Source organism: Prionailurus viverrinus, chromosome C1 (genome assembly GCF_022837055.1).
Source record: "Prionailurus viverrinus isolate Anna chromosome C1, UM_Priviv_1.0, whole genome shotgun sequence".
NCBI classification, from domain to species: domain Eukaryota; kingdom Metazoa; phylum Chordata; class Mammalia; order Carnivora; family Felidae; genus Prionailurus; species Prionailurus viverrinus.
This window is the reverse complement of record NC_062568.1, coordinates 16,874,472-16,887,793: the sequence shown is the minus strand read 5'-3', so window position 1 is coordinate 16,887,793 and position 13,322 is coordinate 16,874,472. Positions and strand designations below refer to the sequence as shown.

Genomic DNA, 13,322 nt, shown 5'->3' with positions numbered 1-13,322 from the left:
AGCTGGACTTTAATCCTAGTTCTAAAACCAACTCAGTGGCTCATCTCAGGCAACTCTATGAGTGTGGCTCTATATGATATCATACAGAAAAATACTCTTTTTTAGGAAGGTATATTTATATAGTCTCAGATATTGTTCACAATTTCTCTCACTGTAACTTACTTCTTCATGAAAAAAAAAAAGGTATAAAGTTGATAGCCCCAGGAGAGCTGCAATTCATTTTGTAAATAAGGGACATTAATTTTTCCCATGTCCTCTCTAACCCTTGCTTCATGAAATGTCTATCGCAGGTACAACCCCTTCATGAAGATCAACCTGATTATCCCACCTGAAAGCTCTCTCTACTTTAAATATGGAGTGTCTTCCTTCAACATCTTTCTGGTACTTTTCATTGCACTCTCTCCCATTATAATGATGGGTTTAATATATTCCTTCCCCTATTAGAACATGGGCATGGATCATGCTTCATTAACCACTCACATGGGGACACACAGACCACCTGTGAACTAGTTGAACAAACAAGATGCCATGCTTCCATCCTTCCTCTACTCTGTTTACTAAGAGGGCATAGGCTCTAGTTAGCTTTTGGGCTCCCCACAGAGATAAGGCAACTAGTGTTAGTTGAGGTATGCACTTAGAACACACTGGCTTCATACACAATATGTCATGTCATCTCCCTGCTTACCAATTTCCAATGGCTTCTCATTATACTAAAAAAAAGATGCAAATCCCTTCCCTTTTTCTACATGTTCGATTCTGCATGTACATGTTTCCTGCATTTCTTTTCGACATATGATATCATCGAGAGATGATACCCTTTGTATCATCTCTCACTATGTTTTACAAATATTAGCCAACTTTCTGTTCCTCTAAATGGTCAGGCTTATCCCCACCTGAGGATTCTTTGCTGTTTCTCTGCCTGGAATACTCTCTTCATATGCTGTTGCTGGTCTCTTCCTGTCTTTGCTGGTCTCTACCCAAATGCCACCTGTTAGCAGAGGCCTTCTCTTGCCACCCTATTCATTTCCCACCTTTCAACTTCTAGCTTATAGCCTGCTTTCTTTTCTTGCTAGCACAATTGTTATTATCATTAATTATGCTATTTATTTATTTATTTATTTATTTATTTATTTGATTGCTCATTTTTTTGCTTGCTTTTCCATTAGGATGCAAGTAACACACAGGATTTGTCTGATTCATTCTGTATCACAGTGCCTAGAATGATGTCTAGAACACAGAAATTTCTCAGTCATTATTTCTTGAATAAATTAATAGATGAATGAACATCATAATGTTTTAAGAATCAAGACTCATTAAATTATTGAAATAACAAAACCAGTGTGAATTAACAACTCAACAATTGTGTGTTCTGAGTCATTTCCCATGGCAATTCTTGATATATTTTATGCTAAACAGCTTGCAATTGCTCTCTCTTAAAGTATCACCCATATTATCTGATGACCAAAATCATGATGATAATGTTCATACAGATATGATGTTAGATACCAAGGAATTTAAATTAAAATTTCAGAACCAAATATCTCTGAGTAGGGATAAATATAATCTTTCTTTGAAAAACACTTCAAAATAATTTGTACCAGAATTATCTCATGGTTGACTCAGATTACAACTTTGTTTTCAGTTCTACAGACAGGTGGGCTCCTGGAGTCTCTTTAGGTTTAGAATCCCAAGAGAGAATATTGGGATTATAAATAGTCATGTTGTAAATGGTCTAGATTTCTTACCTTTATTCTTCAGCTGCCTCTCACACCATAAAACAGGACACACATGAGCCTCAATTAAAGGGTTTTATTGAATTAAGGATGCTTTCAACTTTATTACTTTGATTTCTAGACTTTTAATTTCCTGCATTTGCATCGCCTGGTTTCTGTTGCATCTAGAAGTACCATATGGAGTAGTATAAATATGTCATTCTTCCAGGAGATAATGCCCCTAAATTGCCCTATATATGAAGCTTGTGATCAAATCTTAGGGCAATGTGTCACTGACAAATTGTCACTGACAACACTTTGAGGGAAGTTAAGGAGGGCCTTGGCCACTCATCTTAGAAAGCAAAGTTTGGGTAACTCATCCAAAGTAGATTATGCTTACTCCCACATAAACATGGTAATACAAGCGTGTACTCAACTTGTTTGTTCATATTTATATCACCACATTTGCAGATATAGAAAATAAAGTCATATATATAACCCTGGTTGTCCTGGATATTTCATAAGGAGATAAGATCTGATCTTTCAAAACAACTGAACACACTTGGGAAGTGCCCCTACCTGTCTTTAAATAGTGCATCATTAATTCCTTTCCTACGAAGCAGATCTTGCGGCCCATATGGTGTGTCTTTGCATTTAGAGTCTGTGTCACAGAGTAGGGTTTGCAGGAACGGGAAGAAGCCAGTACTAGGAAGGTTTCGAGGTGCAAGGTAACCTGAAATTAAAAAATAAAACAAAGCAAAAAACATTAATTACATCACTATGGCATTTGCCTGGGAAGGGAAAGAAGTGTAGTAACTGTGTTTTGTGAAATTACCTTCTGGATTATGACTGTCTGGGTCTACTATGTATCCAAAAGTGTAAAAATACATGTTGCCTTACAAATTTATTTTACTGGGACTTATTCTAAGGAAATAGCTGGAAGAATGTCTGCTAGAGTATTTTAAAAATAGATCACAGTATATCCATATGATAAAACACAATGTAGCTAATAAAAAGTTTGTCAAATAATACAAAAAATATTTGTATTTTGCCAATTAAAATGAGTAGATCAGAAAATAACATGGCCAGAATAGTTGTAACCTCGAAAAAATATATAATTATATGTATTCTTAAAAATATGGAGGGATTTCCCGAGTGGTATATTTCACATGATTTTTATTTATCTTCTTTTAACTATATAGTAACTATTTTTTCTCACAGTGTACATATCTTCTTTTGTGATCAAAGTCATTATAAATGCAGCCAATCTTCCAGACACTAGGAAGTATTTTTGGTTTAGCATAACAGCTAATTTAATTATCCTATACATGCAATATTTTTTCCTATTTAAAAATCCAATAATAATGGAATAAATAAATATCCCTAATATTAAGGTAACAGAAAACAAGAACTGTAAGAGTAAAGGGTTTTTGTAACCTTTAACATTTGCTTTATAAAATATGATGATAGCATACACATGTCAAGAAATAGGCAAACTGCAAACCACAAATCTTTCTGCAATTAGGTCTAATATCAAAACACTAGGTTGCTCTTTTGGGGGGGAATATGGAGACAATGAATTACCAAAAAAAAGCAGGTTTCAAAACTATAAGAGTAATTCCAAACTGAAGACTAAAAAGCAAAACCTTAACTTCCTCATGAATCCATCAAAAAGGGTGTCAGTACAAGTATGTTTTCATTAAACATAAAAAGAAAGAGGAAAGGCTACAAAAAATAGTATGAGCAACTGGGCTAAGTATGCATCAATATATTAGCAAAGAGAATAATAAATAGAAATTTGATCTAAGTAACTTAATACAGCTCTACATACAGAAAATTGGAAATAAAAGGGAATGGGTCATATGAAAGTTGGCCAGAAGTAAAGAGGGAAAAAAAAAGAAGAGAGACTGGAAGATGTTGCTCTGTTGACTTTGAAGATGAAGAAGAAACCAAAAGCCAGGGAAAGCAGGTGACCTCTAGATGCTAGATAAGGCAAAGACACAAAGTCTCCTAGAGCCCCCAGAAGGAATGAAGCCCTGCCAACACCTTAATTTTTAACCCACTAAGACTAAATTTTAGACTTCTGATCTCCAGAACAATAAAATAATAAGTTGGTGGAGGTTTTTTAAAACTGAAGTATCGCTGACATACATTAGACATACATTACATTAGGTACGCTGACATACATTATGTACGCTGACATACGTTACATTAGGTTCAGGTATACAACATGGTGATTAAACATTTATATACACTATGAAATGATCACCATGGTAAGTCTAGTTAGCATCTGCCACCACACAAAGTTGTTGTATCATTGACTATATTTCCTATACTGCACTTTACATCCCCATGACTTATATATTTTATAACTGGAAGTTAGCACCTCTTAATCACCTTCTCCTATTTTGCCCATCTCCAACCCCACCTCAAATAAGTTGGTGGTGTGTTTAAGCCATTAAGTTTGTGGTGATTCTTTACAGCAGCCGTAGGAAACTAATCCATGAAATAACACTGGTATGAATTAAAGTTTTGGAAATTCAGAAGAAATTGGAGAGAACTTAAATCCACCAAAGTATTCACCACTACCTTCTAAGCAGCATCTCTTTCTGACACCGGAAAGACCTGTGTCTCTCCTAACATTAAACCCAAGTGAATCTGGAGTGAACCTTCAATGCTTTCATTGTAGCACAATTCCCTGAATGAGCTAGAGAGTAGCAAACTGCCTGTTAACTTTTCACATCACCCCTCTACATCAAAATTCTACCACAGTGGACACGTAGAGCAAGACCTTGGAAAAGCTGCAGTGAAACTTCACCATTAACAGCGATCGACCCTGTTACACAGATCCCAACAGCAGCCATTCTCTCCGAGTGTGGGTCTGCAAATGGTTTTATTCCTATCTGATCTCAAACACGTGCAGTGGATCCTTTGAATGGAAAGCAGATGGCAGGGCAACAGGAGCAGATGACTGCTTCGCTGTATGCCATTTATCAAGGTGATGGTGTGGCTGAGCTGGACAGTGCTGGAAACAACAGTTCGTGAGAAGCCAGATCACAACAGGAAGAGAAGGAAAAAATAGGAAAGGACATCATGGGAAGAAGATCTGAAAAGAGGTAGCACATGACGTCCAGTTTTAGTTTCTCTGGCATTGATCATAACCTTCAAATATTAGAGGAATTTGGAAGCATTTAAACCTACAACATTCCTCACTGTGATTACTATAGATATACTTTATAGAAAAATTCATCCCAGAGGTTCTTTAAAAACTTTTTAAAGGCCCCCACGTGTCCAAAGTGCAGTTTGATCATGCTTCACACAGACTTTTTGATAACATATTTAACCTGTTATAATGGGTTCATGCAAATCAGGAATTGGTTTAAGTGTATACACATTTTAGTTAACACAGTGCCATGCGCAGAATGGACTGCCTGTATTATTTACTTTGCCATTACCTTTTAACTCGGAACCATACCCTCATTAAGATAAGGAAGGGTCTGTTGCAACAACTGATTTATTTAAGCATCCACTTATTCACTATAATAAGGTAGGCATGTAACATATATTTATGTCATTTATCCTTCTTTGACATCCATTATATAGTTTCTCATACACATCAACGTCTCACATAATCTGGAGATCCTCTAAAACTAACAAGTCAGAATTAAATATAATTAAAATTGAGTATTTTTCTTATGGGTAAAAATGGATTTTTTTCCTGTCTCCTTACCATTTCGGTTACGTGTGTGCAAGGAGGTAACCACACAGAGCAAAGGTGGAATGAACCAGCACACGTTTTAAAGAGCTGCTATTTCTAAATTGAACTCAATTCTATTCTGAAGGTGTCTCTGGCACTTTCAGGTTCCAAAATTATGTTTCTCTTTATATCCGTAAATGCCAGGATGCGGGAAAAAGAGAAACATTTCTCTATCCCTCACAGAACTTTTGTGCAGCAAACACAGAGCATGAAAAATTAGGGCTAATAACTGGCTACTCACATTCACAGCTAGGGTATAGATTTAAGGACACAAGTAGAGGAAGGTTATAACTATGCAAACCACAGCACCACTTGTAAGTCAATAAATAAATAAGTAAGTAAGTAAGCAAGTAAGTAAAACAGGGGATGGAGGGCTTAGGCAGGATAAATTCCTTGGTATCATGAGCCCCAAAGGTCTCACACTTAGGACAACATTTATGACTATCTCCAGGAGAAAACCTATCAATGAACTTGCAATTCCATGGAGAAATTGGAGCCAGAAGACTCTGGCATAGTCTAGGAGTGAGGTTGGTGAGTGGTCAACAAGATCTCAATTCACTTATAGTTTCATTTCTCAGGGGCTCCATGCAGAGGCAGTGAGGTGGGGAGAGGTTATTCTCATAAAATGGATGCAGTCAACATTATCAACACAGTCCAATAATAATATTGACAGATCCCAATGTTATTTCAGGGAGTTGAATCGACCAAACTACAAAACATTTTTAGGAACAAACCACCAAATAGCTAAGTTTTAACTAAATCAGATTCAGTTTTTGTTGTTTTAAGAATAAAACTTGCATTATAAAAAGATCCAGTTCAAGATCCACTTAAGAAAAAAAAAAAAAAAGAGGGGCTCCTGGGTGGCTCAGTCAATTAAGCATCCGACTTTGGCTCAGGTCATGATCTTGCAGTTCACCGGTTTGAGTGTGCTGACAGCTCAGAGTCTAGAGCCTGCTTCGGAATCTCCCTCTCTCTCTGCCCCTCCCCTGCTCACTCTCCCTCTCTCTCTTAAAAATAAATAAACATTAAAAAATTTTTAAATAAAAAATAAAAAATAAAATAATTTTAAAAAATTGTGATATCAACCCATACATGTTTATCTAAAAAGGGGATCAAGTTTGGTTTTCCCTTCCTTTCTTCACAAAATTCCTTATTCAGAACAACATTAGTGTGATATAAGGTAACAATTCGAGCAGTGGTTCTCAAAGTGCAGTTCCTGGACCAACAGCATCAGCATCACCTGGAAACTTACTAGAAATAAAAACTTGAGATCTCACCTTAGATGTACTTAATCAGAAACTCTGGGGATAAGGTTCAGCGATCCTTCTTTTAACATGCCCTCTAGGTAATTCTGATGCACAACACTACAATTTGCCAACAGTATAGACTACAAACTTTTCCAGAAGGGTCAGATAGTGAATATTTTTATCTGTAAGACATAACTGTCTCCATCACAATTACTAAACTCTTGTCATTGTAGACTAGAAGCAGCCATAGACAGCGTGTACATTAATGATCCTGACTGTATTCCAATAAAGTTTTACTTATTTAAAAAAAAAAAAGAGGCAACAGACTGGATTTGGCCCCCAGGCTCTAGTTTGCTGACCCCTGGGGGAGGACAGCTTACACTTGTCCTTCTCCCTCTCCTGCCTTGCTCACTTCTTATTTTCACATCTTCCCCATCCTTCTTTTTCTCCTCCTTCATCTCATCTAATTTACTTAATATCCCTCAATATCCCCTTTCCTCCATTTCTTAATCTTTTGTTCTTTCCTTCCCACTGACCACCCGCTCTTTGGACTCAATTTCCAACTCTTCTCTCTTTTTCTCCAGCTACTCCCTTCAACTACTGCTGTATCTCTTTACTGACTGGTACAGCCAAGAATGCGCATTTCCCTCAATATCTTCCCTTACTTCTTTTCCCTTTTTTTTTTTTTTTTACCTCCACAGAAGGGTTTTCACCCACTTCCATTATAAATTCAGGACCACACTGCTTGTTGGCTCTATCCACAGAAGTGCTGTTTTCTATTTATTGTATTAGTTAAGAAAGAAATGTCACAGTCTTTTCAATAATGAAGCTACTTCCATTTGACATCATTAGGCTTAGGAAGCATTCTGTAGGCTACCTTGGTGACATTTGTAAATATTATAATCATGGTAGATATTGGAGAACTTCCACTGTGCTTCTTTGTGTTTTCCTCAAGCAGGTCAGAACCCAACCTAGATGGTATTTTGTGTTTCCAGGTGAAAGGAATTTGGTCTTTACCCCCCGTAAAGAGATGAATGATGAATCTTGGAAGGAAATTCTGACTTTTTAAAATATGAAGTTATTCATTTGGGGTGTTCTATTTTTCTTAACTTTTTACATACAGGGTCACATTAGCAGAATACTTATTAGGCTTTTTGACCAATTAAATAAGTCTCCTCAAGAAAACCACAACAAGAAATTCTCATCATTATAAGAATACCAAATGAGACGAGTGTATCTAGATACAACACCTATAAACAATCAAATAACCAGGTAAGAATAAAGAAAACATGGGAAAGGAAAGGAATCTCAGAAGTATGTTTGTAATAATTAAAGTAAACCTTTTTATTCTTCCTGTAGTTTTTCAGCAAATTTGTTCGCAGTAGCATTTTAAAAGACATAATTAAAATTATAAATGACATAAACCTGGCTCTTTAAATTATTTTATGACATGAAGTCAAGAATGCATAGCACTGTCCTTGTTCTTTATGCATTTTCCATTTGGGGCAAGAGCTGTTCCCTGAGGGGAGATGTCTTGTTCCCTCAACCATCATCAGGTAAACTCAAATACACTGGCTTTTCCTGATTCTAGTCTCTCTGAATAGGGCTTTTTTTTTTTTTTTAAATCTTTGTGGCCCAGAGAGACCTTAGCCTAGGATTAAATACTTATATGTGGATGGAACTGGAGAGTGTGATGCTAAGTGAAATAAGCCATACAGAGAAAGACAGATACCATATGGTTTCACTCTTATGTGGATCCTGAGAAACTTAACAGGAACCCATGGGGGAGGGGAAGAAAAAAAAAAAAAGAGGTTAGAGTGGGAGAGAGCCAAAGCATAAGAGACTCTTAAAAACTGAGAACAAACTGAGGGTTGATGGGGGGTGGGAGGGAGGAGAGGGTGGCTGATGGGTATTGAGGAGGGCACCTTTTGGGATGAGCACTGGGTGTTGTATGAAAACCAATTTGACAATAAATTTCATATATTAAAAAAAATAATAAAATAAAAGTAAATAAATAAATAAATAAATACTTATATGACTTTGAACATTCAGGTAAAGTCACTAGCTCAATAAAAATGCACTTTTTGAGAGACTAGATAAAGAATAAGCTACTTGAAAGAGAGAAAAATCCTTACATAGTTATAGCACAAAGCTTGACACGGTGCAAGCAATTATTAACTATATGAATGAATGAATAAATGAAAGAATGAGTGAATTCCTGAAGGTCACAGGAAAACTGCATGATTGAGGACTTTAACATAATATACATTTATCTTTATTATTTAAGGGCAAAATTTCAAATTTTATCCCATATTATGAGTTCAATGGATAAACAATGGATACAATAAGTTCAATTAATAGTAAGTACAATGGATAATATTGCATTATATCCCTTATAAAATGGATAAATATTGATAAAACCAGTAACATTTATTGTTATAAGCTCTTTACATCTCAGTTTCTTTGAAAATCTAGCTATTACACATTGGCATCTATAATATCAACCACTGAAATTATTATTCATAAAAAGAATCCATCCATCATTTATTCAGTGTAAATTTACTGAACAGACACTGTGTGTCTGGCCCTGAGTAAGGTGCCAAGTATAGTTCATTCTTCTATCTTTTTAAATAAGAGATATTACTTAAATGTTTTAAAAATGTATCTCCAGGGACGCCTGGGTGGCTCAGTCAGTTAAGTGTCCAACTCTTGGTTTCACCTCAGGTCATGATCTCAGAGTTTGTGGGTTCAAGCCCCACATTGGGCTTTGTGCTGACAGTGCAGTGCCTGCTTGGGATTCTCTCTCTGCACCCCACCTTGCTCACTCGCTCTGTCCCTTCTCAAAAATAAATAAATAAACTTAAAAAAATAATTAAAAAAATATATCATCGGGGTGCCTGGGTGGCTCAGTCAGTTGAGCGTCCGACTTCGGCTCAGGTCATGATCTCACGGTCCGTGAGTTCGAGCCCCGCATCAGGCCCTGTGCAGAGCCTGGAGCCTGCTTTGGATTCTGTGTCTCCCTCTCTCTCTGCCCCTCCCCTGTTCATGCTCTGTCTCTCTCTGTCTCAAAAATAAATAAATGTTAAAAAAAAAAAGAAAAAAAAAAAGAAAAAAAAAAATTATCTCCAGGTTGTGTGTGTGTGTGTGTGTGTGTGTGTGTGCGCGAGAGAGAGAGAGAGAGAGAGAGACAGAGAGAGACAGAGAGAGGGAAGAGAGGGAGAAAGATAGAAAGAAACAGAGAGAGTATCTGTTTTCAAAGGTCATCACACTTTTATTATGTAAAAATGCCTGTATGGAGTCATTTTTTTTCTAAATTGCCAGAAATATTATGTATAAAAATGGCATATATTTGAAAATAAATGGTAAAACATTGGTAAGAAAAATAACTTCATGTTTTTTGGAAAAATTAAAGAATCATTTTATATAAGCCCCATGGCAATCCCATAGGATAAGCAGGGCAAGCGTTATACCCATTTTGCAGATAATCTCAGAGAGATCAAGCAATTTGCTTATGGTCACATGAAAAGCTAAGTAGCAGAGATGGACCCAAAACTGCGTGATATATGATGATAATGAAAGCAACATTCTGTTCAGTTAAGTTTCAGTATATGTTGGAGGGAGGAGATTGAGAATTTGAAAAACAGGTACTACTTCTGGTTTTGATTTTGATTCATTAAATCACCAGGTGTAAATTAACCTCTCCATGTCTCTATTTCCACATCTACCAAATGGAGGATAATGGGCCTTGCCACCGCACAGGGCACAAGGAAGATTAATTAGATAAAGCTTGTGTAAGACAATAGGAACACACTGGAGAGGGAAGGCCGCGTGGAATCCTGAGTTACTATTGCTCATCAGATTGCTGTTGCGACATTTGTCTAATTTACTGTGCAGTGACCAGATCTCTCATCTCTGTGTCTTGAGCCAATGAATGGTTAGGAGTATTGCATAATGTGTTTCTCTCCCTAGTAATTCATAATATGTACCTGTATCGACTGGAGCAGTGCTTCAATTACTGACTGCTCACTGGGTGTGGTGCCATGATACATTCTTTCTAAATCTCCCCAGGCAAGTCTTACTTCATCATACAAGTGTTTTTCCACGTTCAAATCCACTGGCAAAAAGGTAGACTGTTTCTGGCAGTGAGAGCTGAGGGAAGATCCTTAATCCTTAAAGCAGTGGGTAAGAAGTTCTTATACTCAAAAGGTTGCCACAGAGAACAAGAACAAACTTTGGGTCATTTGAGATGGTGTCCCACGTGCTGGGATCTTTCCCACATTCCTCAGAGTTGTCTCTAACTACCACAGTCAACAGGTTTTGAAATGTACAAAAAGTGTTCCAAGGAAGATAATTTGGGGACTCTGGGCTATGACATTGCAGGTGCCATAGGAGGTGAGAAAGATTCTTGCCGTTTTTCTATATTTGGCATATTACTATCACTATTTTTTAAGAAAAAGGGATGTGGCACTTTGGACTTGGAACCTTGCTATCTCTTTGGATGTTACCTATTTGATTCTAACATACACAGTTGAACTGCTGGCCAGAACAAAGGGCTCCATAGCTCACATTCCTTAGTTTCTAGAAGAGAACATGCCTCCTTCCTTTCTGAAGGTTAAGGAGACCCTGTTGGGTGATGGGTTCCAAAGATCATGGTTTGATTTATTTAAACAGTAAACAAAATGATTCCACTCAAGGCTAGGAAACATAACTGTAACACATACATGCTAGATAATAAATTCCCACATGGATTGAATCAGAGTTCAAAAATACTCACTAATATTATTAAAAATATTCTCACATGGCAAGGAATGTTGAGTTCAATGGCTCTTCTTGAGTGAGCTGGGTCCATTTGTCTTATTAAACAGAACTAACAGTAACCAATTGAGACTTGTCTTTCAGTAACAAAGATTCACAATTGCATTTTTAAAAATCTTCCTTGCCATGGCCACTTGCAAACAGAATCTTGGCAACTGTTTTATTTCCTTCTAAATCTAAAGTTAAAAGAAAGATGAACCCTAGATCCTTGCTCCATTGTAGAACAGTCTTCCTATAAAACCCAGTCTCCTAATACTTCCTAGATATGGCCAACCAGGAAAGTACCCTACGGTCTGTGGGCAGGGCTGATATGAAGCTGGGTCCACATAGATATGGCTGGGTTGATTGGTAATATCAAGAAGACTTGATGCCAGTGGGGTGAGAGCCACTGTCCTGCACCCCATAGGTCACAGACTCCCTTGAGACACTGCCCTCTTCCGCAGATCCAGCAATATCAGTGAACACCTGGTAAAGGGTGGGGGCATTTCCTCCAGTGTCACCACATCTGTTATGATTTGTCAGGGAAGTGTTTCACTAATTATTAGCCACAGTGATATCACTCAGACATCTAGGTAGTTAACTCACAAAACCTGCACTTGGGGATGAACTGAAGAATTGATTCTTCTCCCATCATGATGGTCTCTGACATGATGCTGGGGTTGGGGGGTGTAGGAGGTGGGAGAGCATCAGCATTTCTACAAACCAGGTTCTGGGGCCAAATGAGTTTAGGAAACTAAGCTCTATCTCCTATTCTGGGAAATCCAGAATACATTTGCATACTAAAGATTCTGAGAGGTTTTGCAGTAAGAAACCTGAATAACTTTGGTTAATTCTACATTTCCACAAATGTGAGTACAGAGTACTTTTCATTCTTTTTCTTCCTGTTTTTAAGATTCCTGGGAATGAACATTCCATAGGGCACACTTTGGGAAACAGTGCCTTCACCCATGCTCTCACAAATTCCCAACTGAAAAGGTATCTTGAACTGGAAATTTACTTATTTATTTTTTCCTCAGGAGGGAACTTTTTACATAAGGAAATAGCTTGGCTTTGAGTCTTGATGTTCTAGGACTTACTTGTAAACTCCCACCTCACTAACTTGGCTTAAATATAGTAATTCAGCAAGCACCTTAGTGTTTATTTGTGAAAGTCCATTACAATTGTGCAACGCTATTTGTGGGAGTCGTTCAGCAAAACTTGTCTAAGACATTGCTTGGGGAAGGGAATTTCATTCCAGAAGGATTTGGGGAAGCTTATAAAAGTACACACTCTATAATGGGAAAACATAAGGTAATGAAGAAATCAGAATGAGAGCAAACAAGTATAGGGAAGAATAAAGCCAGCACAATAATAAGTGCCAAAGGTATGTGTGTTATTAGAGGCTGGATGCAAATTTGAATCTGAGTGTCCTAAGGAACTACAGAAACAATCATTTAGAGTGTCCAAAAATAAAATAAAACTAAATATATGTATTGGGAGAAACATAGCTTTTCCTATATAGAGAAAAATCATGGTTGTCAGGCCCCAAGAGCTTCAGTGGGTCTTAGTGTATTTGCTCCCACCCAGAAAAGGAGCACCAATAAAAGTAATCACCATCCCAGTGACCCATCTTGAATGGGAAGTGTGTGACCTGTCCTGAAGGCATTTTCCCTAGGAGGCAAGAGTAGGGAGAAACTGAGTTGTTGTTCTCCCTTTACCACTTGTAAAGGGGTCCACTGCCAAGTCAGGGCACCATGATCATGGGATGGTATACAAAATATTGAGCAATACAGTGTTCTACAAAGTTGTTTG

At 37.3% G+C, this 13,322-nt stretch overlaps 1 protein-coding gene across 1 annotated transcript in view; it reads right to left on the bottom strand.

The window, feature by feature from the left end:
- The window catches only part of ABCA12 (ATP binding cassette subfamily A member 12), a 176,646-nt gene that overhangs the window by 118,761 nt on the left and 44,563 nt on the right, over window positions 1-13,322 (bottom strand). Inside the window, exon 3 of the mRNA XM_047871551.1 lies at window positions 2,292-2,445. Within this exon, the coding sequence (XP_047727507.1) occupies window positions 2,292-2,445 (154 nt within the window). The remainder of the gene's footprint in view (window positions 1-2,291; window positions 2,446-13,322) is intronic.